The sequence below is a fragment of the Ambystoma mexicanum genome, chromosome 12, assembly GCF_040938575.1.
Source record: "Ambystoma mexicanum isolate Mex_15411 chromosome 12, UKY_AmexF1_1, whole genome shotgun sequence".
Lineage (NCBI taxonomy): Eukaryota > Metazoa > Chordata > Amphibia > Caudata > Ambystomatidae > Ambystoma > Ambystoma mexicanum.
In genome coordinates this window covers 1233908806-1233923668 of record NC_090936.1, presented here as the reverse complement: position 1 = coordinate 1233923668, position 14863 = coordinate 1233908806, and the positions used below count along the sequence as shown (strand labels likewise).

The 14863-nt window shown below is 48.3% G+C and overlaps 1 protein-coding gene across 3 annotated transcripts in view; it reads right to left on the bottom strand.

Annotated features, from left to right (window-relative positions):
- The window catches only part of NT5DC3 (5'-nucleotidase domain containing 3), a 1183405-nt gene extending 1168869 nt beyond the window's left edge, over positions 1–14536 (bottom strand). For 2 of the 3 annotated variants that reach the window (XM_069629921.1, XM_069629920.1), the window contains exon 1: positions 14179–14536. In XM_069629921.1, coding sequence (XP_069486022.1) covers positions 14179–14377 — 199 coding nt within the window. In that variant the 5' untranslated portion in view covers positions 14378–14536. The remainder of the gene's footprint in view (positions 1–14178) is intronic. The other variant, XM_069629922.1, reaches the window with a different exon arrangement.
- Positions 14537–14863: the final 327 nt, after the last annotated feature.

Genomic DNA, 14863 nt, shown 5'->3' with positions numbered 1-14863 from the left:
AACAGATCTGGAGCTCAACACCGTCGTCCTTCGACCAGACCAAACTCGCCCACGGCCCACACAAGAAATGGTATTCTCCCTCGGCACTTAAATAATTGGCTTACATATTGTGCAACCCAGTATTACTTGATTTAATCAAAGCTAGAAAAATAAAAGAATGAGTCAGTTATGCCAGGTGCACACTGATCTCTGCACCAGGGATCGAAAAGGATTTGATGAGCAGGAGATGAAAGCAACCGTTGGATATTGGGCATCACCCAGTGAGCAGGAGCCACCCCTGGGAACGAGGAGTGGGTACTGTAAGGAACTCATGATGGCAACAGTAAAGACAGAGACAAGTGATCACAGTTCAAGGACGTTCATTAAGGGCGAAGTTGAGGAAAAAAAAAAAGCTTAATAGCTTTTCTCAAGTGGTAATTTGGTGGTTAAACCTTCCCTGCTGGATGTCTTTCTTTGTTTTGCTATGCAGAGGCCAGTAAACCTATCCTGAACATCCTCTCTGTTGCTACATCTAGGGTTTGGCACAGGATGAGGTCAAAGTGTAGCAGAAGTTATGCATGTATGCCCTAAAGGACCATTAGTCCTCACAAAATGAAGGCTGGTGCACTTTAAGTGTGCGCTGTTGGCCAAAGACAGACCTTTCGAAAAAACTATTCAATAATCACAGACATGTTTCGCCCTTTTAGCTCTTTGGAGTGGCATATCTAATATGCTGGGAAATTAATGAAGTTCAACTCATCAAGCTATATAACCTTAAAGCTAAAACCAGGGAAACCACTCATTCAACTTTCATTAGGAAACATATTCTCCTATTATAGTAACACGCCCCACAGCTGCCTCCCCTAACAGAAGTCCTTTACCTAGGGTGCACTGAGGTCCCTCTTCCCATTCCTATTATAATCTATGAGCCAGTAATAAACCAGTAATAAATATTTATAGGCCCGTTCAAAGATTGGGATCAGAACCAACCTATCAGTATACAAAACGAATTACAATTTTCTGGTGAGAGATCATAATAATTTGTGAACAATGAAAATATAAATGTAATCTCCTGGAATATAAGAGGCCACAACCATATCATAAACTCATGGGAAGCTGAGATGAGTGGGTATGACATCATTGCACTACAGGAAACCTGGCTCAGGGATACCCCTGTTTGGGACTCCCATACGATAATAACTACACCTGCCACTAGACAATCTCTAGGGCGTCCCAAAGGTGGCCTCCTAATAGCAGTGAAAAAAAACCTGGGATTAACATGTGTGATATGTCACTCCTCTTCTCCTTGTTTTCTTGTAGCAAAACTCTCAAGAAGCACCATTGCCATTGCCATTGCCATTATTAACATTTACTGGAGCAAACAGTCAATACCAGCAAAACAGTTATTTAAGGACCTATGTATTATTTTATATCAACAACTTTTAGATCCACAAATTATACATACCTTAATTATGGGGGATCTAAATCTAGACCTTCTTACTAATGCTGATTCCAATTTCACACATGACGAACTAACTTGGTCCTCAATAATGAAAGAACAAGGTTTTGTAATGCTGAATGGTACAATGGAAGGTGACACTCCTCCACAACATACATGGAAGAGGGGTCACCATCAATCCATCTGAGATTACATATTTGTAGACCCTCGATTTTTGAGACATGCAAGGATTCTAAAAGTCATAACATCGGATCTAAGTGACCATAATGTACTACATTTATCGTGTAAGCTTCCACTGAATGTCCAGATCACTCAAAATGCCCACGTGAAAAATGTATTGGTAAATAATCAAGGTAACCCTTGTGTTGGAATCGATGTAGACTTGACCAATTTAGAACCAACATTGGAGAGGCCTACGAGTCACCACTCGCCAACGGCTCAGAGTGTAACGTGCAACTAATGAAAATCTTCAAAGATTATACATCAGTGAACATAAACAAGATAGAACATTGTCATGTATTTGACTTAGAACTACAACGACGTAAGGCGCTTTTACGGAGTAACCTTTGATGTTTAAATAACCAGTTGGGTGTAGATAAAGGAGCAGGGAAAAAACAGCTCAAAAGGACCTCTAAGGCCTGGCTAAAAAACCGTCGAATCATTCATCATCAACGTGACGGTGAGCTGATGCTTAAAGAAATTCTAAGTAAATCCACTAGTGGAATTTGGGCCTGCTTAAATATTGCAACATATAAGACCCAAGGTGCAGCACAAATTAATGCAATATCTCAAGACGTTTGGTAGAAATACTTTATCGATGTGTATTACTCTCCTTTTGGAGAATTTAAGTTAAATATAGTAATGCCAAGCGATAATCACTCATTTCGGATAGACATCGAAGACATTATGGCTTGCATTAACAATCTGAGCCGTTCTCGAGCCATGGGGCCTGGTGGACCACACAATGGAATGATGAAAGATTACAAACAGGAATGGGCAGATATACTATATCAAACCTTTAAGTATATTTTCGCGAGAGGACAGGTACCCGAATCATGGAAACGATCTCTAATTGTACTAATTTTTAAAAAGGTCAACAGGACCGACCCGAAATCTTATCGTCCTCTTGCTTTATTAGATTGCCCGGGCAAAATATTTGCACGGTTGGTACTGAAACAATTTAATGCTTGGCTGGACACAAATAACTATCGTGACCCCTTTCAAACAGGGTTTATACCTGGCCTCGGAACAGGAGTGAATATTGTTACATTGAATAGCCTAATACGACAGTCAGAACAATGTCATCTACCGCTATATACAGCCTTTATAGATTTTCGGATGGCGTTCGATGCAGTACCACGTGAACTATTATATAAAAAACTAATGGATAAAAATTGCCCGTGGTATATTCTAAAGTGGGTGATCGATTTACACTCAGATACCACAATTCAAGTCAAACTAAATGCCGACGGTTCGGTACCCAATCCCATTCACACTGCCCGTGGTGGTTTAAAGCAAGGCTGTTTATTGGCGGCAGCAATCTTTAATTTTTTCATAAGTGACATTAATGAGTCCTTTATGGACATCAATGCAGATGCTCCCAAAATCAATGGAATGCATATAAAATGTATTTTATATGCAGATGATATGGTCTTATTCCCTAAAACTCCGAAAGGCCTAAGATCTTTACTTAATGCCCTTGATAAATACACGCAGAAAAACTGTATTACTATTAATGTTGGGAAAACTAAAGTGGTACAGTTTGGAAATGCCAGACAATGTAACATCAAACACAAATGGCCATTGCAAAATGTATTACTGGGATCTGAGTCATTTTATATTTACCTAGGCACTCATGTGGCCAACCAACAAAGCCATGATACCTTAGACCTGCATATTAAATGTAAATTGCGCACAGCCATCCAAAAAGTGACCCCTGTAATTATGTACGGATCAGAAGCTTGGCCCGAAAGATCCTACAACTACTGGGCAAAACACACGGGGGGTACTGGAAACAAGTACTGAACCTTCCAAAATCTGAACCCATGAGTATAATAAGACACGAGCTGGGCTTGTTATCACTGTACGCAATATACAGATGGAAATTGTGCTCCTTCTACCGTAAATGTATCATGGTGGATTCCAAAAAGGGTCTTTTACATTTGCTGGCGAATTACTTGCTAAATTCGCCAAAATCATACCCTTTAACATGGTGTAAAGTAATAGAGAAGATCATTCTAAATACAGGAATTTCAATGAAGCTCCCGATAGAAAATCCAGACAAAGCTAAAACTTGTATCTGGAAATACGATTGATCAAAACAAGAGAGGCATGTCTTAAGTACAAAAAATTCTTGACTAATCCGTTTGTTCCTAAACGATATGGTGTAATTGAAAGCTATACGAGTCAGTTCCCTAATTCACGCCATAGGAACGGTTGAATCTGTGGCCTACGCGTGAATTACTATACCAACATAGATTGATATCAATAGAAGAGAGGAAATGTAGATTTTGTGAGCTAGAGCCTGAAACCATGAGTCACCTATGTGCAGAATGTCCTATGCTTTACCATCTGAGAGTGATACACTTTAAACATCTATTTGAGGGTCACTATAATTTGAATACCGTTCGTTTTTGGGAACTGCTATATCATACCACTAGAAAGAAGGTGAGATATGCAATTCTTCCTATATGGCTTACACTTGCTAAAGAAAGGGAAGGAGCTGCGTAAGAGCAAGCTATAAAAACATTGTGGATAAGATGGTGGTGGATGAATAAAAATGTATGCTTATGTAACTGAGATAAACAATGTGCCTTGGGAAGGAAATAATTACAAGCGATGACGGATGTGTCTATGCAGGTTTTATTAATGGTTTTTTAGAGTTGACTTTTCTTTTTTTTGCATTTTATATTCTTATATCCTTGGTCAGACATTTTATTGTTTAAACTGTAGACTAAGGAGTATAATTTTTTATGTAAAATTGTGATTTATCGTTTTCCTTTAAATTGGTTTACAATACTTGTATAATGTTTTTAAGAAATTAATGTATTCATTTTTAATGTATTGAATTTTTTAAGTTGAAAAATCAAGAATGATCTTGATTAAAACAACTGTTTAAATAAAATAAAAATATGCGCCCCACAGCTGCCTCCTCTAACAGGAGGTCCTTTACCTAGGCTGCACCAAGTTCTCGCTTCCCATTCCTTATGATACATTGATTTTGTGATCAGATACGTGCTCCTGGGATTTAAAAAAAAAAAACAACAAAAAATAAAATAAAAAACACACCAACTAAAACGGCTTGTGCCAAAAAATAACATGTTTACCATTTTTCAACTGCCTTTTTGCATTTGAAATCCTAAGACTACACCAGATCAATGCCTTTTTATTATGAAAATATACAGGCAGGTTTTCACAGCCATCGTTTTCGGATGCCCCACTCCGATGCAAGAAACACCTAACAGCCCAAACTAAAAAACGATTTACTCGATCTGAAGACAATCAAGACTGGCCAGTGTCGCACAGCACAGGGGAGGGAAATGTACGTTATCCATAATGGGTGCTGCAGACATGGCAGGTGGCGACAGGGTACATGGAGTGAGGGGCGCTGGCTGAGCACCATCGGGCTGCCTTAAAGTTTGTAACTGTGAATCATGCCTGCATACAGAGCTTCCGGATTTCACCAGCGCCTCAGCCCAGGCTGCTAATGCCACGCAGGTATGTTTGAATGGCACCATTTGGCCTGGGTGAATTTACTGCCCGTTTTCAGATGTAATACCACCTGAAACGATCTGTTAAGTCCCAATGTTAGTTAAATGCGCGATATGTATACAGTCATTACTTTTCAAAGAGCAAAAAAGGGTGTGCATGGCAGCGTTTGCCACAAAGGAAGCCAGGCCACAGCTGTTATGATGCGAGTTGTCTTGTCCTGCTTCACTGGCTATGAATGCATGCTGAAAGAATGCTGATGGATGTATGATGGACAGCTCAGGGGAATGTTGAGTGAGTGTTCCATGAACGTCAGTTGGGGGCCTGAGCTGGTTGTGAGAGGATGGCTAGTGGGCGTCTCTTGGGCCACTTGATGTATGCTGCCTGCCCATGTATCCTGCAAATACTTGCGAGTAACTGGATATGTACAAATGTACAATAAAGCAACCTGGATTCACTTTTATGGCTCCACGACTGGTCTGTGTGCAGACAATGAGCTTCACTCCAGTGTATTTACAACAGCAGCATGCAATGAAATGAAAAATGCCTGACCCTAAAAGTGGCAGCTCAAGCTACCTGCAGGCTGAGTTATGCCAGGCGCCCTATTCACACACTTACAGCACTAAAACACTACAATAAGTAACCGTAAAACAATGTTGCAAAACTGCCACTTCCTTATTGTGCATAGGAAACACTTTCATATAGGCATTCCCTTGGCTTTCTATTGCAAGTTATTTAGTTCTGTATAAGCTGTGGCAAGCCAGACTAATACTGCATTGCCACTGCTCGCATGTTCTAAGGTCTAAAGCAATAGTGCACGGGTCCTGATGGTGAACAAAACCGCCTCACTAGAAAACCCACCTATCACAAAGCCCTTTGCGTTGGCCAATGACTGCAGGCCCAGATTTTTTATTTCTTTAGAGTTGGGAATACTGCTTTGACAGTACATAATTGAGTTGATCCGACTGGGGTATCGAACCCAAGACACACCGTGCTGCCCTGTTCCCAAAGCTAATGTCTGTTGCTTGAGCTATCCTTCCAGCTGTAGAGTGCACCGTGTGCAAGACTTGCGGGTCAGATGGACAGGATATCAACGAGAGGAAACTTGGTGGGGCTTTGGACCACAGGACAGAGGTCAATGATGTGAGCACTAAGCATTTAAGTGCAATCAAGTTATGGGCTGCTGGGCAGCGGGTTATGTAATATTCCTAGGAGAGACTGTCCACACAGCAACCCCAAAACAGGCTCTGTGTCCTGGGGCACAATGCAACTCCTGAGACCATTAAGTAAAACTTTCCAGGGGTCCTGTGCCCTCATTGAAATTCAGAAAACCTCTAAAAACCAGACTCTTCAAGTCAAACAGGACGGAAACGAATGAGCAACACCCACGACCCATGGAATGAACACATACATGGAAAGACTGGGACTAGGCCAGACCACAGCAAAGTGCAGGGAAGTAGAGAAGCCTCCGAGGAGGCTCAGGTGCACCCATTCCCACAGAGGGCCCTACCGGAAACAAAGGAGCGAGATGGGACCGACAAAATGGAACCACAGACAGAGGGCATTCGAATTAAAGGGGAGACCGAACAGATGGGACCAAGGAGCCCAAGGGCACAGGGAAGAGGTGCCCCCTCCTCAAGCGGCCCGTGGAGGTGATGGTTGCTGCAGACCAGACGTGCTAGGGGTAAAGTGATGTAGACACCCATTAGTGTGACGCAGAGGGCGGAGAAGGTATCACCACCAAATAGCCCTGTTAACGACTCACACCTCTGCACAGAAAATAGTAGTGGGCATTGTAACACACCACAATATACGACATTGGCAGGGATATGTGCCACAGGTGGCCAAAACAGAGGGGGTACGATAAAGTATTGCCACTAACCAACCCCACTAAAAAAAAAAAAAAAACAACTCATCCCTCTGCATACACCTCTCAAACTCTAAACTAAGCACAACAGCACATAACGGCTACCGACCGAAAATTCACACCTACGCTCAGCGAACATGTAAACCGAACTAAAGCTGCCAACAACACATCACAGCTCTCTTGCTCTTCCCCCCTAATCAGTCCTACTAACCTACTTCCCACACCTTACCCTCTTGCTTTACAGATCCACCAGAACACCAGGGGACCACACAGATGGCGATAGTGTGTGGTATAAAAATCTTTTAACATAACAATGTTCTGGACTCCCCTGGGCTCTGCCCTCGTTGTTAGAAAGACCCCAATCCCTCACAGTGGCCGCTGTCCTCTCGTACCCCTGGCAAGCTCTGCCCTCAGTAGGCTAGCTGTATCCCTTTCCATGCCTGATCCCAACTGCTTTCATCTGTATCTGAAAGCTGTCCCTAGTTGCAAGCAATATTTCACTTAAGCTCTTGTGGAGGTTTTTAGGGCTGGAACAATGCCAAAACACTTCCAAACACAGGGCCAAGACGTCAAACACTTCTATAGATGCCTCAGTGTTTAAAATATTACTTCCACTGGTGAGTCCCCAAAGTAGTCATCCTTTTTAAAATGTTTTATTCAAGTGTCACATGGTTATTTATAACCTTTAACACTAAGTAAAAAAAACATTCAATACACACAAATTAAAAAGGACATTACATGTAAACTTTTTAGGTCAACAATAATAAGTAGTCAATAAATAGGTTAAAAGTAACATGATACAGACTGAGGATAAGAACTTGCATGTCCTAAAACTGCCCATTTGATCAACCTGCTCACTGAGAGAATAAAGTAAGTTCAAACATATACGGGTTCCTTCAAGTCAATACATTTCATGATTTCTTACCCCCAGCTGCCAGTGGCCCCAACCACCCCCACACATGGTCTATCCCAAGTTACTCCTGGTGCCTGCCACGTCGCCCTGTAACAGACCTTTACCCCACATGCCAGTGCCCCCCCTCCCTGCATGACCACTTCCTTCTCACTCCTTTGGGATCAGTCACCATACAAAAAAGCTGCCAGTGCCCCTATCCACTGCATAGTCTCTTCCATGTCACTCCTTTGGGATCTGTCAGCACACCCTGAAACACAGACCCTTACCCCAGCTGCTAGTGTCCCCCCACACTACTGCCACGAGTGGCGTCTTCAAACTTAGATGCCCCTCCCTCTAGTGCTCCCTATTCCCTCCAGGTTTCGCTGGTCTGCAGCATCAAAGCCTCCGGTAGTGGTGTCGCAAGGGTGGGGCAGAGGGGGCACTAGGCCCCTCCTCTAAAATCCTGTGCGCCCCCCCCTACAGTGACGTACCGAGCAGAGGGCAGGGAGCGCAAGACCGGGATTTGTATCCGTTCAGTGGGACACCTCTCCCATTAGGCACCTCAATGAGGGTGTCCAACCGGAAAGGTGTCCCGCTGGCAGGACAAGGTGTACTGAGCAATTCCTGCTCAGCACGCTCGTTGTCCTGGCAGCAAGACACCTTACCCTTTCAGAACGGGATCGGTGTCCCGCTGCCAGAGCCATTTATTTATTTTTAGATTTGTAGAGCGCACACAAACCCGTGGGCATCAGGGCGGTTATACCAGTTACAAGGCCCCCGGTTGGGCATAGGCATGGGTGCAGATACACAATTACAGGCATTTCAGTCATGGCGATCGGTTATAAGGCCACATGATTAGGGCATAGGCATAGCTACAAAGATATAGTTACAGACATGGTAACAAAGTTATAGCTCCCCAGAGTCAGATTTGCAGGTTTGAACCAGACAACACATGCATATTAAAAAGGGCTGGCGGGCAGCATTGGAGGATAATTGTGTAGAATTATGTGAACAATGTCCCAAGGAACTCCGGGCTCTGGCGTTGCTCTGTGTCCAAGCATTTCAATGTGAGCCATTAGGCGCTGATGGGGGGTGGGGGAGTGAGAGGGGGTGGACTATTAGCAGGGACTTTTGGCCCTTTAGAAACGTGAATGGAAGGCGGTTATCAGAAGTGAGAAAGATGCATAATGTTGCATGCTTTTTGAAATTACTATGGCTTTTAAACCCAAGGGGGATTTGTTAGAATCACATTAACCTGCATGATGCTATTGTGACTTTGCATGCAGGATGGGGAGGATAAAACTCAAGCCATACTCCCATTGCTCAACATATTTCTATGACAATGCATATAGTACATAGTTAATCTCCTACAAAAGGTTAGTTTATTATGAAATGTGGTTTGCTTCCAAGGTATTGCTATAAAGTATTATTTAAGCACATGCAATGCAAAGCAAAACCTTAATAAATATCTGTATTAACTAAACCTGGGAAGCTGTGCACAGCTGCTTAAATTGTCCACGTCCCGGTTTCACCATTTAACCAAGTGTGTGATACTGGGCAAATCATTTAATCGCACTGTGTCTTATCTGCAGCTCAGTAAGTGATTTACTGCCTAACTTATGTTAATATATGATGGTGTTATATATTTTTATTTAAAGCCTAATGACTACAGAGTTGCTTCATAAATAATAGTGCAATTTATGTATTTGCACCATAAAGTTATTTGACACGTGGCTCACTTATGGCAACTTATTCTTAAGTCATTTTCATGGTGCCTTCAAGTATCAAGGACTAATGATGCTCCTTGCAATGTCCTGTTCTGTGAAGTCCCTCCTGTTGGTGCAATGCATATGCACATTAAGAGGTGTGCATGTATTTTGTCCCAGAGCGCCTGGACAGAGCTCTAATAGATAGTTTCCTGCATCTGTAATGATTCTAGAGTTTTATTTTTGTTGTTGTGTTAAAATGCCATATGTCACTAATGTTACCGAAAACGTAGACTGGGGCTGGCGTGGGCAGTTTGGGGGTGCGAATGAGACCGTATGGAATTGCGTCCACTACATTTGTGGGGGGGGGGATGTAGCAGGACTATAGTGGCTCGCCCCATCACTCTTGCAATGCTGGATACTCCCCTGACCCCCTACCTGGGCTACTCTCTCTGCAGTGCTGACTGTGGTCAGACCACAAGACATACACACAGGGCCACAATGCTTACAAATGCAGTGAAGAACGCACTGCAAAGGTGCACACAGAACAGCGGCACAGGGGTGATGGTCAGCATGTCACACATGCGCAGCTAGGTGAAAAGGCAAGCCCAGCCCGAGGGAGTGAGGGCACAGTGAAAAAAGACCTCAATTTGAATTTCAACAATCGGGCTGGCCCGGCTGCCAATTATGGAAATGTAAATGGGGTCTTGGCGGGTAGCTCGCCCCTGACAAGGGTTTCCGGGCTGCGCCCCCAGCTTCGCTGAGGTGAGCTGGGGGCTCACTGATCTAATCTTCTGTCCTCCTTCCCCAGCCGTCACCTGCGGGTTTGCAGGCTCCTTGCTCAGCCAGTTTTCTTTCTTCTGCTCTCGAGGCATCAGAGTGGCTCCAGCTCTGCAGAATACACTGATTTAAAGGCTCATATCTTGTCGCTGGGGACCGTTGTTATAGCGCACACACTGTGCTCCTCTAGATCACATGCAAGACACTGCCGAGAAAGGAACCCACAGCCCCAATTGCGATCTGCACAGACCTTCCAGAAAAGCTCCCACAGCCAGACGCGAGATGCACAAAAAGGCATCGTGAACCGTGGGTATTAATGGCACACCTGTGAAAGGCCCCCTACAGCAGATGTGATCGCGACACAATATGGACACTATCATCTCAAAGTGCATAAAATGGCAGGTGTCCATTACCAGCCAATGACCACAGGCAACATCTGCACAAATGGCCCATGTAGGCCCGAGACCAGGAGTGAGCTTAACTGGTGCTGGTGTGTGCGGGCCATATATCGAGTTTTGGGGATATAGGATGAAACAATATCGTTAAACTCAAGATATAAACATAGATAAACAACAGAATTGAATTGCTTGCTGTATAAATGCACGGGGTTTACCTCCCCCGGGCCACTTTGCCTGCGTCCATTTGGGAAAAGCATACACATTGCCCTTTTATAGGCGCCCCCCACCCCCACTTTTGTTTGTGGCCCCCTCTGCATGATCGAGAAGCGCCACTGCCTCCAGGGCTGGTCCCATGCTGCCCCCCTCCATGCCATGACTACCCCCTTTCCATATCGAGCCATGGGTTGCCCCCCCGCCCCCCAGAGTAAACACTGCGATCACGCCACACTCGCAGAACGTAAGCACGTGCCACACTTTCTGCAGGAATTCCCTGATGCGTGTTAAATTGTAAACAGGTGGTCTGTCATTAATCATGCAAATCGCTCATATTCCCTTGCCAGGGAGATAGCTCACTGGGTTGGGTGCTTGCTGCTGAGCTCTGTGTTCACATACAGAAGTCCCAGAGGGGCCAACTCAGGCCGCCCTTCTGGGGTTGGTGAGTACTGTAGCAGTACAGTGGCCACTATGCAGTGCTGTGAAGCACGTCAGCAAGCACTACAGGAAAGCGGGCAGGTTGGGTTTCTTTTCACTCTGGCCACTAACATGCATTGCTGCCTTGGCTGGTGCAGAGGCAAGTGCTGGAGAGGGGCACGCATTGCTGCCTTGCCTGAGGCAGAGGCAAGTACAGGAGGGGGGCATGCATTGCTGCCTTGCCTGGTGCAGAGGGAAATGATGGAGGGGCATGCATTGCAGCCTTGCGTGAGGCAGAGGCAAGTGCTGGAGGGGGTGGGGGGCATACTTTGCTGACTTGCCTGGTGCAGAGGCAAGTGCTGGGGGGGGGGGCATGCATTGCTGCCTTGCCTGAGGCAGAGGCAAGTGCAGGAGGGGGGCATGCATTGCTGCCTTGTCTGGTGCAGAGGGAAATGATGGAGGGGCATGCATTGCAGCCTTGCGTGAGGCAGAGGCAAGTACAGGAGGGGGGCATGCATTGCAGCCTTGCGTGAGGCAGAGGCAAGTACAGGAGGGGGGCATGCATTGCTGCCTTGCCTGGTGCAGAGGGAAATGATGGAGGGGCATGCATTGCAGGCTTGCGTGAGGCAGAGGCAAGTGCTGGAGGGGGTGGGGAGCATACTTTGCTGACTTGCCTGGTGCAGAGGCAAGTGCTGGGGGGGGGGGCATGCATTGCTGCCTTGCCTGAGGCAGAGGCAAGTGCAGGAGGGGGGCATGCATTGCTGCCTTGTCTGGTGCAGAGGGAAATGATGGAGGGGCATGCATTGCAGCCTTGCGTGAGGCAGAGGCAAGTACAGGAGGGGGGCATGCATTGCAGCCTTGCGTGAGGCAGAGGCAAGTACAGGAGGGGGGCATGCATTGCTGCCTTGCCTGGTGCAGAGGGAAATGATGGAGGGGCATGCATTGCAGGCTTGCGTGAGGCAGAGGCAAGTGCTGGAGGGGGTGGGGGGCATAATTTGCTGACTTGCCTGTTGCAGAGGCAAGTGCTGGGGGGCATGCATTGCTGCCTTGCCTGAGGCAGCGGCAAGTGCTGTGGGGGGCATGCATTGCTGCCTTGCCTGAGGCAGCGGCAAGTGCTAGGGGGTGGGGGGGAGATGATGCATTGCTGCCTTTGCCGAGGCAGAGGCAAATGCTGGAGAGTGGCATTCATTGCTGCCTTGCGTGAGACAGAGGCAAGTGCTGGAGAGGGGTCAGGGATGCATTTTGTGGGGGCAAGTGTTGGAGGGGGGACAGGGATGCATTTGTGGAGGCAAGTGCTGGAGGGGTGGGGGCAGGGATGCATTTGTGGAGGCAAGTGCTGGAGGGGTGGGGGCAGGGATGCATTTTGTGGAGGCAAGTGCTGGAGGGGTGGGGGCAGGGATGCATTTTGTGGAGGCAAGTGCTGGAGGGGTGGGGGCAGGGATGCATTTTGTGGAGGCAAGTGCTGGAGGGGTGGGGGCAGGGATGCATTTTGTGGAGGCAAGTGCTGGAGGGGGGACAGGGATGCATTTTGTGGGGGCAAGTGCTGGAGGGGGGACAGGGATGCATTTTGTGGGGGCGACAGGGATGCATTTTGTGGAGGCAAGTGCTGGGGGGGCAGGGATGCATTTTGTGGGGGCAAGTGCTGAAGGGGTGACAGGGATGCATTTTGTGGAGGCAAGTGCTGGAGGGGTGGGGGCAGGGATGCATTTGTGGAGGCAAGTGCTGGAGGGGTGGGGGCAGGGATGCATTTTGTGGGGGCAAGTGCTGGAGGGGGGACAGGGATGCATTTTGTGGAGGCAAGGGCTGGGGGGGCAGGGATGCATTTTGTGGGGGCAAGTGCTGGAGGGGGGACAGGGATGCATTTTGTGGGGGCAAGTGCTGGGGGGGACAGGGATGCATTTTGTGGGGGCAAGTGCTGGAGAGGGGACAGGGATGCATTTTGTGGGGGCAAGTGATGGGGGGGACAGGGATGCATTTTGTGGGGGCAAGTGCTGGGGGGACAGGGATGCATTTTGTGGGGGCAAGTGCTGGGGGGGACAGGGATGCATTTTGTGGGGGCAAGTGCTGGAGAGGGGACAGGGATGCATTTTGTGGGGGCAAGTGATGGGGGGGACAGGGATGCATTTTGTGGGGGCAAGTGCTGGGGGGACAGGGATGCATTTTGTGGGGGCAAGTGCTGGAGGGGGGACAGGGATGCATTTTGTGGGGGCAAGTGCTGAAGGGGGGACAGGGATGCATTTTGTGGGGGCAAGTGCTGAAGGGGGGGACAGGGATGCATTTTGTGGAGGCACGTGCTGGAGGGGTAGGGGCAGGGATGCATTTTGTGGGGGCAAGTGCTGGAGGGGGGACAGGGATGCATTTTGTGGAGGCAAGTGCTGGGGGGGCAGGGATGCATTTTGTGGGGGCAAGTGCTGGAGGGGGGACAGGGATGCATTTTGTGGGGGCAAGTGCTGGAGGGGGGACAGGGATGCATTTTGTGGGGGCAAGTGCTGAAGGGGACTGGGATGCATTTTGTGGAGGCAAGTGCTGGAGGGGTGGGGCAGGGATGGATTTTGTGGGGGCAAGTGCTGGAGGGGGGACAGGGATGCATTTTGTGGAGGCAAGTGCTGGGGGGCAGGGATGCATTTTGTGGGGGCAAGTGCTGGAGGGGGGACAGGGATGCATTTTCTGGGGGCAAGTGCTGGGGGGGGCAGGGATGCATTTGCGGAGGCAAGGGGCGCATCATTCCTGCTTTCCGCCTGGGCACCAGCCCCACTCACCGTCGGTCACCCGCTTGGCCTCCGTGTAGTTGCTCCACAGGTAGTCCTTCATGTCCCGCTGGCCGTTGGTGGGGGGGCTGCTGCTGCTGCTGCGAGGGGCCGCGCGGCCGGGGGCTCCTGCGCCCCCACTGGGCGGCAGCAGCGCCGAGCCTAAAGGCCTGAGCCGGCGAGCCAGGCGGAAGGGCGCCGAGGATGCCATGCTGGGGCCCGGGCAGAGTCTGCGGAAGCGGGAGCAGAGGAGGGCACCGAGGCGAGCGGCGCAGAGACACGCACTGTGGACACACGCAGCTCGCGCACACACCCCAAGCGTGGCCGGGGGCGGGACCGCGGGCGGGGCTAGGGCTGGGGAGCCTGTCACAACGGCGCGGGTGGGCGGGGCGAAGCCGAGACTGGACAGAGACACCTGTTACTATGGCACGGGTGGGCGGGGCGCGGCCAAGACTGGACAGAGACACCTGTCACTACTGCACGGGTGGGCGGGGCGCAGCCGAGACTGGACAGAGACACCTGTCACTACGGCGGAGGTGGGCGGGGCGCGGCCATGAATGGAGGGTTCAACCTGTCAAAACACCCGTGGGCGGGGCCGCCGCCGCCTTGATAAGAGTGACGCACTGTCAATACAGCATGGACGCGCGAGGTGCAACCATGCCTGGAGCAATGAATCTATAGAACGGGCACGGGTGGG